At 39.5% G+C, this 14,709-nt stretch overlaps 2 protein-coding genes across 3 annotated transcripts; one reads left to right on the forward strand and one right to left on the reverse strand.

Moving 5' to 3' along the window:
* Positions 1 to 306: 306 nt before the first annotated feature.
* harbi1 (harbinger transposase derived 1) lies at positions 307 to 5,082 on the reverse strand. Its single transcript, XM_078243618.1, has 7 exons — positions 4,993 to 5,082; positions 4,196 to 4,361; positions 3,909 to 4,111; positions 2,824 to 2,911; positions 2,529 to 2,736; positions 2,270 to 2,445; positions 307 to 2,150 (listed from the first exon to the last, which is right to left on the reverse strand). The coding sequence occupies exons 2-7, from the start codon at positions 4,358 to 4,360 to the stop codon at positions 1,950 to 1,952; spliced, it is 1,041 nt and encodes a 346-aa protein (XP_078099744.1). The 5' UTR covers position 4,361; positions 4,993 to 5,082; the 3' UTR covers positions 307 to 1,949.
* Positions 5,083 to 5,216: 134 nt separating this feature from the next.
* On the forward strand, positions 5,217 to 14,419 carry atg13 (ATG13 autophagy related 13 homolog (S. cerevisiae)). 2 transcript variants are annotated; one of them, XM_078243617.1, is made up of 18 exons: positions 5,217 to 5,379; positions 6,208 to 6,288; positions 6,671 to 6,751; positions 6,917 to 7,036; positions 7,198 to 7,244; positions 7,863 to 8,003; positions 8,145 to 8,185; positions 8,702 to 8,798; positions 9,577 to 9,681; positions 10,075 to 10,162; positions 10,333 to 10,431; positions 10,967 to 11,044; positions 11,298 to 11,407; positions 11,569 to 11,689; positions 11,845 to 11,922; positions 12,037 to 12,144; positions 12,519 to 12,647; positions 12,759 to 14,419. In XM_078243617.1, exons 2-18 carry the CDS (start codon positions 6,220 to 6,222, stop codon positions 12,834 to 12,836), a joined length of 1,590 nt encoding a protein of 529 aa, XP_078099743.1. In that variant the 5' UTR covers positions 5,217 to 5,379; positions 6,208 to 6,219; the 3' UTR covers positions 12,837 to 14,419. The 2 variants fall into 2 exon arrangements, with proteins under 2 accessions (XP_078099743.1, XP_078099742.1); XM_078243616.1 differs by lacking the exon at positions 10,333 to 10,431 and having other exon boundaries at positions 5,218 to 5,379.
* The last annotated feature ends 290 nt before the right edge of the window (positions 14,420 to 14,709 follow it).

The following is a 14,709-nucleotide window of genomic DNA, read 5'->3' on the forward strand; positions in this document are numbered from 1 at the left end:
GTTTGTGTGTGATGTGTGTTGTGTGTGATGTGTTTGCAGTCAAGAGTTACAACAAAAGTTTAGTTTTTCCGCTTTTTAACCAATCACTGCAGTTAAATTCCATTTTTCACGTCCAAATTCTGCATAATTTTGTGGGGGGGAAACCATATTTTGATACCAACGGACCATTAAAGGGGTCCTGACAGAGGTTGGGAAACATGACATAAAAGTATTTTTATGGAATTTAAAATTGTATATGTAATATATTTGCAGCATCAAAAAAAGAGCATATTTAATTTATGCAACAAAAAAGAAATAATGAACATGTTTTTAAGGTTAGTTTATGTTATGTAATTGTCTTGTTTTTTGTGTGTCTTTTTTAAAATAATGTTTACCAAAAAAAAAAAAAACCAAAATACAACTTATAATATATTCTGAGCATCAAAAAATAGCATATTTATTTTATGCAAGAAAAAAAAAAAAGAAATTGTATGTTGTGTTTTGGCATTTAGGATGATGACGTTTTACATGATGGTGTGTAGTTAACATGCCGTTACATGGAGAGTAAAACTTTGACATGATCTGTTTGTGTTTGTTTAACTGTAATACAGTGTTTATGTTCACTGCTGTCGCATGAAAACCTACAAGGGTCTGGTTAGTTCCCCTCCTGATTTAAAAATGCCATTAGCTCATACAATTAAACCTTTAAAGGTCATTTTTACCCTCAAGCTGAAGTTTCTTGACCAAAGAGCCAAAGAAATTCATCACAAATCAACTGCAGAATTATTAAATAATTAAAACATTGACACTACTGCTTATGTTGATATGGTCTTTGTATCTCATAATATTCTCATAACCTCAAACCAAGCAAAATCTCAACATTGATGCAAAATGGGCTCATGCGACAGCAGCGTATATTGTATTTATTCCTGTTTGTAGAAAGTGTGTATATATTGATGAAGCTAATCAGGGGACTAATACATTCCAGGAAGTAAAACACCACTAGCTTTGTTTTCTCCATAATTTGAAGGAACATCCGAACATGTACAAAAACTCTTTTATTTCTTCACCACTATTCTGACAATGTGAGAATTTTTTTTTAAACAATTATTGTCTTGGTATTCCTTCAAATTAAAAGCTATGAAAACAGACATTTCCCAGGCCAAATCCCTGAGGAAACTATTCAGAGTTATGAAATACTCACCAAAACATTACAATTTACACCGTTTTTTTCTGATTCATTTCTGTATCCGTTTCATTTTGTGTCCCTCATACCGTGTGTGTACACAAAAAAACTTCAAGTGACTGCAGCCCATTGCACAAACATCCTGTCATTCTCACCCATAACAGTCTTAATACATCAGTGTACATAAATAATGACAACCTAATGTGCAGTTGTTGTAAATAGGGGCCTTGTTTTTGTATTGTGACATAGTCCAGGATTTTGACCTGTGGAATCACGTGGGAAAGAAGAAAAAAATTGAGAAAATCATTGGATTCTTTCGGGAAGAAAGATGGTATGTGGGGAGGGATTACAAACTAAAGGGAGGGTGACTTTTTCCACTTGTAAAGAAACCTTGATAACACAGCAGCTGCACACAGTCCGAGTAGTTGTAAAACACCAGGGAGTGATTGATTATTCTAACCTCTTCATGAATATGTTAAAGAGAGAATAATCAAGCACTTTTCAGAGACTCCAACTATTTGAAATGTGTTTGGGTATAATGTTGTCTTGGTTTGTTGTATAGCGTCTTGCATGTTCCTCCATATACAACTATATTATCTTAGTGTAGTCAGTAGAGTAGAAACCAGCAAAATATAAAAAACTGCATCAGCAACACTGTGTCTGTGGACTTTCTTGCTTTAAATGTGACTTTTATGTAATTTGTTAAAAAAAAAAAAAAAGAATAGCTTTGCTGTGGTCCCAGTCTTAATTTAGTCTTGATCTCTTTTTGACCTCGACCAGCAGTTTAGCTGAAGTGTTTGACTATGAGCTGTTTTCTGAGGTCCTCTGCCTGGCTGTCGCGGTCCTCGGGTCTCTGTTCGAGGCTCTCGGGCTGCTCCAGAGGGTCGGTTCTCTCCAGAGTCCAGGCGTCTAATCCAGACTGCAGGGAGGCGTTATGGAGAACACAGCAGGCCAGCAGGATGGACGAACTCCTCTCTGGAGAATACTGTAGGAGAGGAGAGGAGAGGGGACAAGTAGTTGGATGCCACTTCTGTCAGTACGATGCTGCTCTGTACTTCTTCTTTTTTTCACAGGGAGAGGTTAGCATAGCATAGAAAAAAATACCTGCAGGTATCCTTTGGTGCCGTCCAAACATTTGAATCTGGTCTGAATGGCTCTGAAGGTTCTGTCCACTATCTCATGTGTGGCAGTGTGGGCCAGATTATACTGAAACTCCGCAGGGGACTCTGGGCAGTCGACCGGGGTCATCAACCACTTCCTGAGAGGGTAACGACAGTCACCTGGAAAATCAGAAAAGGTCTTTAGTCCCGGATCTTTTCAGACTATACGGAATGATGTAAGAAGTCTAAAATCCACGTCTCACCCAGCAGCCAGCCCTCCTCTGTGCCCTGCAGCTGTTTGTGGAGGGCAGATCTTTCTAGAACATCACTGTCTCGGAGTCCTCCTGGCCAGTTTGTTTCTGCGCTGAGTAACAATCCTCTGACATCACAAACCAGCTGACAGCCCACAGAGTGAAACCCCTTCTTGTTCACGTATGACGAGTCTTCGCTGTTTGGAGCTTTAATGGTGACCTGGAGATGAAGGGAAAAGAATATCAGTTAGGCTGTCACCTTCGTACAAAGTGTTCAAAAGTGTTAATACGGTATAATATAGTGAACCTGAACACAGTCCAGCACACCCAGAACTCCTGGGAATCCTGCCACCCTCTGAAACGCCTGGAAGGACTGCTCTATGCAGGAGGGATCTCTGTTTGGGAACATCAATATTGCTGTTATTGTAATTTTTTCCTCCTATTCTTAATGTTGTTAATATTTTGTTTGTGTTATCAAAAGGGCAGTACAGCTGCATGGTGATACAATTAGCATGATATAATAACAAAAGCCACATACAGTCATGTGAAAAAATTAGGACACCCATGCTAAAATTGACTAAAAAGAGGAATAAAAAAAATCAGCTTTTGGAAATTGATCTTAATGCCTTAATTAAAAAAATGAGGGAAAATCCAATCTTTAAGGACACCAATTTTCTTTGTGAATGAATAATGTATCGTAAATAAATAAACGTTCTTCCTTAAAACACAGGGGGCATAAGTAAGTACACCCCTATGTTAAATTCCCATAGAGGCAGATTTTTATTTTTAAAGGCCAGTTATTTCATGGATCCAGGATACTATGCATCCTGATAAAGTTCCCTTGGCCTTTGGAATTAAAATAGCCCCCCCACATCATCACATCCCCTTTTGGAGATTGGCATGGGGTACTTTCCATAAGATCATCTCTCAATGCAAATCAAATGCAAAATCAAACCAGCTATTAGGCTAACTGAAATCAAACCATGCCAATCTCTAGGTATGGTGAAGGGGATGTGATGATGTGGGGGGGCTATTTTAATTCCAAAGGCCAAGGGAACTTTATCAGGATGCATAGTATCCTGGATCCATGAAATAACTGGCCTTTAAAAATAAAACTCTGCCTGCCTCAATGGGAATTTAACATAGGGGTGTACTTACTTATGCCCCCTGTATTTTAAGGAAGAACATTTATTTATTTACGATACATTATTCATTCACAAAGAAAATTGGTGTCCTTAAAGATTGGATTTTTCCTCATTTTTTTAATTAAGGCATTAAGATCAATTTCCTAAAGATGATTTTTTTATTCCTCTTTTTAATCAACTTTAGCATGGGTGTCCTAATTTGTTCACATGACTGTATGTAATCCAGCAGAGTAGCATGGTATCATACCTATTGAATGTGATGAACTGGGGAGCTTTCTCCACCAGGGCTCTGGTCACGTTAGACACACATCTTGACATTGACGCCTGGCTGATCCCTATGGTATCTCCCATAGATGTCTGGAATGAGCCAGATGTGTAGAAGCCTAAAGCAGCCAACACCTGGACTTCAGGACTGATGGCTCTGGACCGCTGGGTACGTCTACAGAGAGCCTGACACACACAAATACATTCACATAAACACATTTAAAGGACTAGTTGATTGGATGGGATGATTCAGGATCAGCACATACTCACCTCTCTGAGTATTTCCACCAGATACAGAATAAACTCTCTGGGGAAGCCAAATTGTGTGAGGAGGAAATCGTCTGAGACAGAGTCCAGGTCAAAGCGGTCCAGGGTCTTTTGGCCTCGACCGTGTAAGAGTAGATCACAGTCCAAGATGGCTATAGGGATCGCCATGCTGTGGGAATAATACATTAACATCAATAAATAGTTTGCACTCATTAGAAGTTTTTTTGTTATATTCTTATTTGACATGTATAGTGTAATATTCTTCCACACTGTAAACATGCACAGAACGCAATCACTGATTTCCACAAACACTATGTTCTTTGCCTCAATAGGATATGCTTGTATGATTTTACCACCCTATTAAGGCTGGAATCCACACACTTTGTACACACTACTTTAGAAAGTATTCTATTTTGTCATGTATGTTATAATATAATATAGAGATTATTGTTTCATATTATCACAGTGTCAATATCAATATAGCCCTTGCTAGCTGAAAATTGTGGAGGGTTATGACTTTCCAGCATGGAAAAACTATGATCATGTTTTATAGCTAACGTTGGCACAAGTTATTATGCTGAATCAAGTCAAACCAACGTGCTAACCATAGACTGTTAATATTTACAGTATATGGTGCTAACTAGCTACATACCTAGCTACCTACCTAGCATTTGAGCTTTCCTAATTTCAGCTATACGTGCTAGTGGAGACAACTGTCCAAACACACACAGCTGAATAGCTGTAAATGAAAATTAAAGCATAAATGATTTCCTTTGCATTGTCAAGGAAAGAGCTCTTACCTTTTGAGAAGTCATGCAGCATTTGTCAACCAAAACAAGGAACAGGAACACCCAATTTGCGACGGACATTAACAGATTCGTTAAGTTATAAAAAACTAGAATGTTAACAAGACTGGGTTTTCTTGTTAATATTCTCACAATGTATGTGTGTGTTGTCTCGTGTTTTATTGATTGTAAATTTTACAGACATTTGAAAAAATAAACGAAAGTGCCGTTGGGAAAGTACTGCTATCCAAACACGTCGACATGGAGAAGATAAACAGTCGCTGTTGACGTGTGTTTATCTGAATTGGGCGTGTAAATGTCTGAGGAACACAGCTTTGCGTGCCATCTTTATTAAATTAATTTGTATTTTATTGAAGCTACATTCCTAAGGGAAAAGCTAATGTAAGTTTTGCTGTTTTGTGATGAAGTTAAAGTGCGTGGTTTTCAGCTAACGTTAGCTAACATTAGCCACAGGCTAACCCTAGCTAGTTGGTCAGTCACCAATCCAGCGACTGTGCCTCCTCTTTGTGAACCTTATGTTATTGTCGATGTAATTAAGGTATTGCGGTTTATTTAATTTGCCAGGTGATGTAGTGAACCGTGTGAGGTGGTTGTCGGTATTCTGTAATTTAACATCCAAATATTCGGCCAATTTCATGTTAACGTGGAGGCCTCACTTGCTAACTTGAAACATAAACAGATGCTGTATGGAGGGTTAGAAGCAATTGTGATATACATTATTTTTCCTTTAAATACCGAAGGCAGCATTCTCATTGTATTGTACATTGCTTTCAGTTAGTAATCGTTAAATTGCTAGTTAGCAAAGCACTGTAAATGTGGTCAAAATGGCTTGTTTTGGTCCGAAATTGGCTTGGTTTTAACCTCCTTTATATACAGTCTATGGTTTTAACTGAGCTGTATTATTGTTTAAGAAGCGTAAGGAATGTATTCTGTGGATATTGTAGTTGACATTTATTCACATTTTCTCAGCAGTTATTTGTATTTTACAATTTATATAATTTTAATTTAATAATTAAATATAATTTTGGATGCAGTGGCAAAATTAGTAGTTCGCAATGTTCAGGAATGGGATGATTACTGAACTGGCCAGGAAACGTATTTCCTCTTATTACTTTAACTTAACTTAGTTTTTTTTTTTTTTTACAGCTTAAAGTGGATAACAATCACTGTGAGTGTTCATCTCTAATTGGTTGTCTTGTTTGATTGCAGGGTCCTGACAACATGGACAGTGGCCTGAGTCCCCAGGATAAAAAAGACTTGGACAAGTTCATTAAGTTCTTTGCCTTGAAGGTAAGAAGCCAGTTTGATGCTCTTGTTTCCAACATAGGATGCATGTAGAATCTGTGATTGTAGGTCTCTGAAGGCCTGGGATTTAGGAGTAGTAGTTTTGTTTCTCACACTTCTTTAAAAGGTTGGTTCTTAAAAAAAAATTTTTTTAGCCATGTGGGCAGTTTTGGTTTTATTTGTTTATACGTTTTGAGAAACTTGCCACTGATATTTCTGCCTTCCCACCAAAACAAATGAGATGTATTTTATTTGTGGTGCTCACCTCTTTGAAAAAGGACATTTAAACATATTCAACAACAATACGTTCTTCCATAAACAATGTTGCTGTTACTCTGGATAGTCCTTCACTGCTGATTAGTAAAGCTTTCTTATGTCCTGTTTGTAGACCGTCCAGGTGATTGTCCAAGCTCGTCTCGGAGAGAAGATATGCACTCGCTCGTCCTCATCGCCTACTGGCTCTGATTGGGTAAAAATAATTTTGTTATTCTTTTACCTTTTTTCTATTGAAATTATTGATCAGATTTACAGTTCACTGTAGATCTTCAACTAGCTGGCTTGAACTGTTGGTCTTCTTCTGTAAAGATGTTTAAGTGTAAATTAAATTAATGTTGGTTGTTACTTTTTCTTCTAGTTTAATTTGGCCATCAAAGACATCCCAGAGGTGACTCATGAAGCCAAGAAGGCACTGGCTGGCCAACTTCCAGGCATCGGACGCTCCATGTGTGTCGAGATCTCCCTGAAGACATCAGAGGTAAAACGGGGCTCCAGTCTTATACATTTAGAACAGTAAACGGACTGCTCATTTACTCCTGTATGTTTCAATTAAAATATGTGTATGTATGTATGTATTTATTTTTAAGTCTACTTTAATATGCCCATGTTAATCTTTCTGTGTCTCTCTGTCTCACTCAGGGTGACTCAATGGAGTTAGAGACCTGGTGCCTGGAGATGAATGAAAAGTGAGTAGATATTTTCCCACCTGTTTTTAGTGGCCAAATGTTTGTGTGTATATAAAAGTAAGAAGTTTATCAGTGCTGGCATCTTTTCTGTGGCTCTATAAAGTTGTACAGTATGCACATGATTACCCGGGAGGACCACAGATCTGTATCTGATGTAATGGACCCCAATACTGTGCTGTAATGGTCGCTTCATCATGTGCAGCACTCATGATGACTTCTCTCTGCCAAAATGTTGCTGTCTGACACATGTAATCAACAATCTATAGCTTTGTGAGCAAGAGAGCAGTGGAGCAGTCCAAAAATAAAAACACAGCCAGCAGTTTCAGTAATGAAACTGACAGCGAGTGTCAGATGATTTAAGTTATAAATGGCAGAGACAAAGTAGTCTCTGTGTCCAGGACATTTTTTAGTTCAATCACATCTCTGACGTGCTGCTGTTGTTTGAAAACTGCTCCCTGCTAGACAACAACCCATGGGATTATACAAAACACTTTAGGAAAGCTGCAATTCTGGCTTTATTTTGAGCTGTTAGACATATTTATGTTGGACTCTACCCTATTATTAGTTTGACATTTATTTCAAATGCTGAAATCAATGTGTTGTCTGTCTCTACTGTAGGTGTGATAAGGACATCAAGGTTTCATATACAGTCTACAATCGTCTGTCTGTCCTTCTGAAGTCTCTGCTGGCCATCACCAGAGTAACACCTGCTTATAAACTGTCTAGAAAGCAAGGACACGACTATGTCATATTATACAGGTGAGTGGACTATACCTGTCTTGTTAAACAGCTGGTTTAAGGGCCTTACTGCCAAGCTACACCAGCTTTGATCTGTATCTTGTTACATTTAATTGATGTATGACACGTATCACCATCTGTTTCTGCCTCTCTCATGTCTAGGATTTACTTCGGGGAAGTACAGCTGAGTGGATTAGGAGAAGGTAACCGTAAACTCTGCTTGTTGACTGACATGTCGTAAATCACTGACAACAAGACTCTGGACTAACAGCCCCAGACCTACGTATTTAACAGTAGACCTTAAACAAAGAAGGTTTTACACTGTGGTGCACGTATATGTGTAAAACCTTACAGACTAAGAAGTTATAGTTATTTCAGTAAATCATTTTTTTGTCTTCTGGTGCTTACCACATAAAAAATCCTGAACTGCCCAGGAACCAAATGAAATATTAATTATACAGTGTTAATAGTCCTGAAAGTCATATAAAAGGACAGAGAATAAAACGCCAAATACCATGCCTGACCTTTTAGAGTAGTTTTGTTATTAAAGGCATCATTTATTGTAACATGTGAGACCAACAACTTAATATTTAGGATAAATGAACTATAAGTTACACTGAAAATGTCTCTAACGTGTAATACATTCATTTTTAAATGTGGACTCAAATTCACTGCATTCCATTAGCTGATATGCTTGTTCACTGAAGTTTGATTTTAAGGTTTTCAGACGGTGCGTGTTGGTGTCGTTGGCACCCCTGTTGGCACAATCACACTTTCATGTGCTTACCGCATCAACCTGGCATTCATGTCCAACAGGTAACATATGTGAAACATCAGTGAGTATGTTTACATGCACACCAATATTCCACTATTATTTCGAATATGACAATATTCCGAATTTGATACAGGTCATGTAAACAGCATATTCCGTTTGGATATTCCGAATAAGGCCTTTTTTTTAAATTTATTTTAAATTTTTTATAATGTAGCATTTTCTGATTAAGACGTGGGATATGCCGGTATTATTTGGGCTTTAGAGGCATTCTTTGGACATGTATTATACAGCGCATTCGGAATATGCGTCTTTACGGCCAATTCACAGCCTCTTGCCTGTTTATGGCTTACGGTCAGCCCTGTGCGTTGCTATAGTTGTTGTACACAAATGCACTAGCCAACAGTTTGCAGGGCTGCGGTAGAGGTGCATGCCCAAAAGAAAAGGAGGAGAAACACACCTACTTTTAAACATTATGAAAGACTTGGATATCAACAGGTTTACCTTTTTTAGAGAAGGTGGTCAAAGGAATTCAAGAGGGAGCCTGTGTTTGCACAGTCAAACAAGCCCGCCACTGGTGGAAAACTTTGACAAAAATCCTATTTTCCACCGCTGCATGTAAACAGGAATATTAGTGAAACATTCACTTTAGCCATGTAAACAGTTTAGTCGGAATATCGTCTTTTTTTCTCTTTTTTTTTGGAATAAGGGCAAAACCCGGAATTATGTGCATGTAAACGTAGTCCGTCTTCTTACAAAGAAATTTTTTCAGAGACCAAAATGAGCATAACTAGTCAACTGTTGAAATGTCGTCTTCTGCAGACAGTTTGAGCGGTCAGCTCCAATCATGGGGATCATCGTGGATCACTTTGTGGATCCTCCCTGCAGCAGCCAGCGTGCAAACATGGGACATCCCTGCAACTACAGGTAGCTACAGAAAGCTGTGGAAATGAAAGCAACCATTCATTTAAAAATGAAAATCCGGACACAACTCCACTCAAAGTTTAATGACCACCAAACACACATAGATGCAGCTGCTGCAGTGGAGTCTCGGTAAACAATCGGGAACTTTTAGGTAACGTAATTCATCCTTTGGAGGTGACTGTCTGCGAGACTCTGATTTCATTTATGAGTCATCTGCATCAACACAATATAATATTTTAGTTTGCCTGAAAAGTCTGAAAGTGCATGTATGCTTTAATGACAAAATAAGGTCAATTCTCCATTGGTTTATAACTATGCTGCCTTGTAGCTGGAGTTTTCAGCACCTAGTAGGATGTCAACAACTTGAATCATCTAAATTATAATGTGTGTTTTCAGAGCTCCAGATGAGGAGGATGGATATGCAGGGGTTCAGGATTCACAGGAGGTCTGCACCACCTCCTTCTCCACCTCCCCCCCCTCACAGGTAAGAGGACACACTCCTTTGCTCCTCTTTACAGTCTTTATTTATCCTGTGACTTCTCTCCATTTTCATACCTGCTTTTTTATTTCACTTTCTCTTTTCTGTCTTTGTCTGTTTCCTTTCCTGTTGTCTTTTTATTGTATGTTTATCTATGCGTGTCTGCACTATCTCAGTGTGTGTGTACACTGAGTCCTTCGCCCTCTAAACTGTCTAAGCCCCTCCCTCTGGACAGTCTGCCGCTTCCATTGGCTCCTGGACTTGTCACTCACACTGTGAGTCTATACTGGCCACTATGAGAGTGTAACTGTGTGTGATGTACCTTGAAACTGCACTGAAAAAAAAAAAAAAAACACTGCTGATCACTCAGATTTCTCATTTGTCTTGGGGTGTGTGTTGCATAATTTCTTACCATCGTCCTTTTTGACTGCGTGACAAGTTCCGTCACTTACTTCAGCGCAGAGCTTCAGCACTGTAGCTCCTGAACTAAACACGTTACACACTGGACCTTTAAGAATTGACCCCCAAAACGTTTGTTTATAGTACATTTTACTTATACATACATGGTGGAAAGGCATATATTAAAAGATTGGTTTCTGGATTTTATTAATCGATATATCACTCAAACAAAGATCAATTTTTAATTGGTGAATTGATTATTTTAACCCAGCCCTAGTAGGAAACCCCATTTATCTTTGACCCATCTCAAGAGCCCAACTCCGATGTTCTGACAACACCGTGTGTGTCTCCAACATTACACTGCCGTGTTTTGTGACTAATTTCCCCTCTTCTTTCTGTCTGTCTCTGTAGCTGTATGCTTCCAGGTTATCATATCATCATCCAGCTCAAGCAGGAGCTGCTGAGCTTTGTCACCCTGCTGCAAACCAGGTGATACACCAGTCCGTTGCCAAGCAATTCCCTTACCCTTCCCATTCCATATACACTGATATCATATCATCAGATATACTGTATCTGTGACATGTCACCTGATAAGTAGCAAGAAACCTGAGCAGAAATTCCAAATGATCAGTTTGTTGTAATTTTAGTGTTTCTTTTACATAGGAGTGGGCAATACGTGTAATTATAAATCACAGTTTTCTAGACTAGTCGGCTATAACTCTGCTCTGTTCTTCCTCCTCAGGGTTTGCATGCTGGGAAGGAGCATGGAGGGGTTGTGTTGGTTCCCCAGCCTCCTCATGGAGCTGATGCCCATTTGACAGTAGAGCACGCCGCCAACACACCTGGCAGCAGGTAATGCTCTCCTGACATCACTTCAACTCAGCATCTGCATCATGGTAAATCTGAACTGCCATGATGGAAATCCTGTAGTAATAAATATGTGGCTGCACAGTTCTCTGATATTGGATGGTTAATCAATATCTTAACAGTAACTTGATCATCTCCCTTCCCAGTGGCGGGGATGACGGCATGACGCACAGTGGAGAAAGGAGCGTTTCTCCCTCTGACCCCGTGGAGTCTCTCAACGCATTCACGCGGAAAATCGGAGCTTTTGTCAATAAGTCCAACACACCGGTAAATCAAATATGATTTGAAACATATCAACTTTGTACTTCGTGCATTTTGTAACACAGTCCGTCCTACTTAAGTAACTCTCCTACAATTGTTTTGTAGTGACAAAAATGCGATCGCCAAAGAGTATACTAAATTTACCGTGTGTGTGTGTGTAGATAACAGCAGCCAGTCTGGACCTGCCATTCGCTGCATTTGCTCCTCGAGGCCTGGACTCCGAGGAGAATGATCCCATGGTAAATATTATGATAAAGATACACAAAAATGTCTGTCTCATACAGCAGGATACTTTGGTTTGTCCTTAAGTCATTTTTAGGTTGACAGTTGGGATTGTGTGTGTGTGTTTTCAGGTGCAGCCTCCAGACTCTCCTCCTTGCCCGTCCCCCCTGCAGGCCAGCCTCCATTCTCAGGGCTCAGAGGGATCGGGGCAGCAGGATGACTTTGTCATGGTTGACTTTGTACGTAAATATTGCTCTATTCTGTTCTGCCTGCTCCCCACTGTAGTTACACCCCTTCTTAGTCTCGCATTGCCAGACCCTCCTATGAGGAGTCCACACAGCATTCCGGGGTAGGAGAAAAACGTGCTCTGGTTTATTGGCATTTCTTTAAACCAGTCACAACTTGGGCGGTGCTAAGCGCCGGATGGAGCAACGGTGCCTCTGCAAATAATTTGTTTTGGTAGCAGAAATTTCTTGTGGCACCTGAACAATCCTCGATATAGAGTATCCCTTCATTAATCTGTTATTTTTGCTGCAGGTTGTTTTTTTTACATCAAAATAAATCTGACAATCTGTAAATGTTCGTGAAATTTAAACTGTATCTTTGCGTGTAGCGTCCAGCCTTCTCTAAAGACGACTTGTTGCCGATGGATCTGGGCACTTTCTACAGAGAGTTTCAAAACCCTCCTCAACTAGCCAGCCTCTCACTACACATCAGCTCCCAGTCCATGGCCGATGACTTGGTAACGCGCTTCTTGTTTTTTACTCTAATGATTAGACATAAAAAAAATGTCACAAAGTTCGGAGCAAAACTTAATGTTAGTCGTAACTGATTTGTACTTTCTTGTTTGCAGGACTCACTGCCAGAGAAGCTGGCCATTTATGAGAAAAACATTGACGAGTTTGATGCTTTTGTGGACATGCTCCAATAGAAGAGTGAAGAATGTGAGAAAAGACTAAATGTATGGTGGCAAATGAAACAAAAAAAGGGAGGGAGAAGCAGACTGGAGGCTCTGTAGCTGTTTGTCCTGTGAGAATCACTGACTAAATCACCGTATTTTAATGTGAAGCTCCTCATTTCTGACATTTTTCTCTTACCTTCCCCTCAGGCACGTTCACCTCGCTTACCAGCTTGTACAGATCACTGTAAATACTGTATTATCTCCTGACACTGGCATAAACCCCGCTCTGATAATGTTAATTTAAACTAAAAATCTATTTTCTATGTAGCACAAATCTGCTTTGTCATCATGTTAATCAGGATTTCAATCAATTGTGTCACTAAAGTGCTCATATTATGCTATTCCCCATAGTGTTATATAGCTTTTTGTGCACGTTATGTTTACAAAGTGAAAAAGCCCAAAGTCCACCCCAAAGGGACTTATCTTCCAGAGAAAACACTGTTCACAAACTGCTCTATTGTAGTCCAGCCTTTACTTCCGGGACGACCGTGCGTCACTTTGTAACACGTTATAATGCTCCTAGCTGCTAGCATGGCACGCCCTCATACTCTGCTCCTGATTAGCTAGCAGTCCTTACCTGGTACTGCTCATGTGCGACTCCCAACAAAGATGGAACAGAAGTGAGATGCCTCACTCTGTAGCTAAAACAGAGCTCAACACACAGGGTGAAAAGAGGAGCTGCAGCCATGTGCAGTACAACAAAAATGTTTTTTGAAAATTAAACCACAAAGCTATTCTGGTACAACCTCTAAATTCAATTATGAACCTGAAAATGACCATAATATGAGCACTTTAAGGCAGCCATGCAATTCATGGGTAGACTACCGGCACTGATAGTTTGTTAAACTAGCTCACTATTGTTGATCGACCCTCCCTCCCTGTTGAACACTACTAGCCTCTGAAGGTTTCCACTACATCATGGCCTTTCTGATCATATCTGAAGTAAAAAGGTGAAAGCTCAGCGATGTGACTCTAGAAATCAAACTGTGTGAAAGGCTTTCCTTAAAATAAATTACACTTACAGATGATACTAGGCCTTTGCAGAAGTCTTGGGAAGTGAATTAAATGTTCCACTTTACATTCTCACAATTGACTTCTTGTATCAGAAGCAGTTGAGGGTTGCTCAAAAGGCAACTTTAAAAGCCTGTCATTTACCCGAGCCAGGTGTTCCCAGCTGGTCTGGGGATTTAAACTGCCAACGTCAATGTTACAAAAGCCCCAATGAAAGTTAATTAAATGCTATCCTTACATGTACAGGTAAACACATTGTACCATGCCGAAGCAACTTGTTGTAGAACTACCCTCTGTTGCCAGTTTATAGTATTATACTGCATTAGTTTTAGCTACTTAATAGACTGGCAACTGAATGCATTTACTATAGGCTGTACAACATATGTATATTTTGGGTTTTTTCTAAAAGTGACACATTTCCAGCGGTCTACAAAAAGGGGCCAGGGCTCACCATCCATGACTGAGTTTTGTTGAAAGCTTTAATTTAAACTTTTCTTTGGTCTAGATGTCCTAATAAAAGCATGGTTGCTCTGTTGAAACAACCGATGTCTGTCAAATGCCTGGGTCCACATCAATTGTGTATGCACAAAGAAAACATGCATACAAACTGGTATAAAATAGTGTGCACCTCACTCAGTTTTTAGAGATCGCTGTGGTTGAAATGATTATAGGTGGCCAATGTAAAGGCGCATTTATAAAACTTAATTTTAAAACACTAAGCCATTAGCTGAGCTTAACAGACTGGAAATGGCTTAAAATTCCAGTGACTTCCAGGAGTCTGGTCATCGCCAGGCAACCAGCCCAGAATCCAGGAATCACTGCTGCGCACAAA

This window comes from Sander vitreus, chromosome 24, assembly GCF_031162955.1.
Source record: "Sander vitreus isolate 19-12246 chromosome 24, sanVit1, whole genome shotgun sequence".
In the NCBI taxonomy this organism is placed as follows: domain Eukaryota; kingdom Metazoa; phylum Chordata; class Actinopteri; order Perciformes; family Percidae; genus Sander; species Sander vitreus.

What these genes read in the sequence shown, in the direction of transcription:
- atg13 (XM_078243617.1), top strand. Translation starts at nt 6,220, where the DNA reads ATGGACAGTGGCCTGAGTCCCCAGGATAAAAAAGACTTGGACAAGTTC. An exon ending in CTGGACTTGTCACTCACACT is followed by an intron (nt 10,432 to 10,966) that starts GTGAGTCTATAC and finishes CTGTCTCTGTAG; the next exon opens with CTGTATGCTTCCAGGTTATC. An exon ending in ACTTTGTCATGGTTGACTTT is followed by an intron (nt 12,145 to 12,518) that starts GTACGTAAATAT and finishes CTTTGCGTGTAG; the next exon opens with CGTCCAGCCTTCTCTAAAGA.
- harbi1 (XM_078243618.1), bottom strand. Translation starts at nt 4,360, where the DNA reads ATGGCGATCCCTATAGCCATCTTGGACTGTGATCTACTCTTACACGGT. An exon ending in TGGTGGAAATACTCAGAGAG is followed by an intron (nt 4,112 to 4,195) that starts GTGAGTATGTGC and finishes TGTGTGTGTCAG; the next exon opens with GCTCTCTGTAGACGTACCCA. An exon ending in GCACCAAAGGATACCTGCAG is followed by an intron (nt 2,151 to 2,269) that starts GTATTTTTTTCT and finishes CCTCTCCTACAG; the next exon opens with TATTCTCCAGAGAGGAGTTC.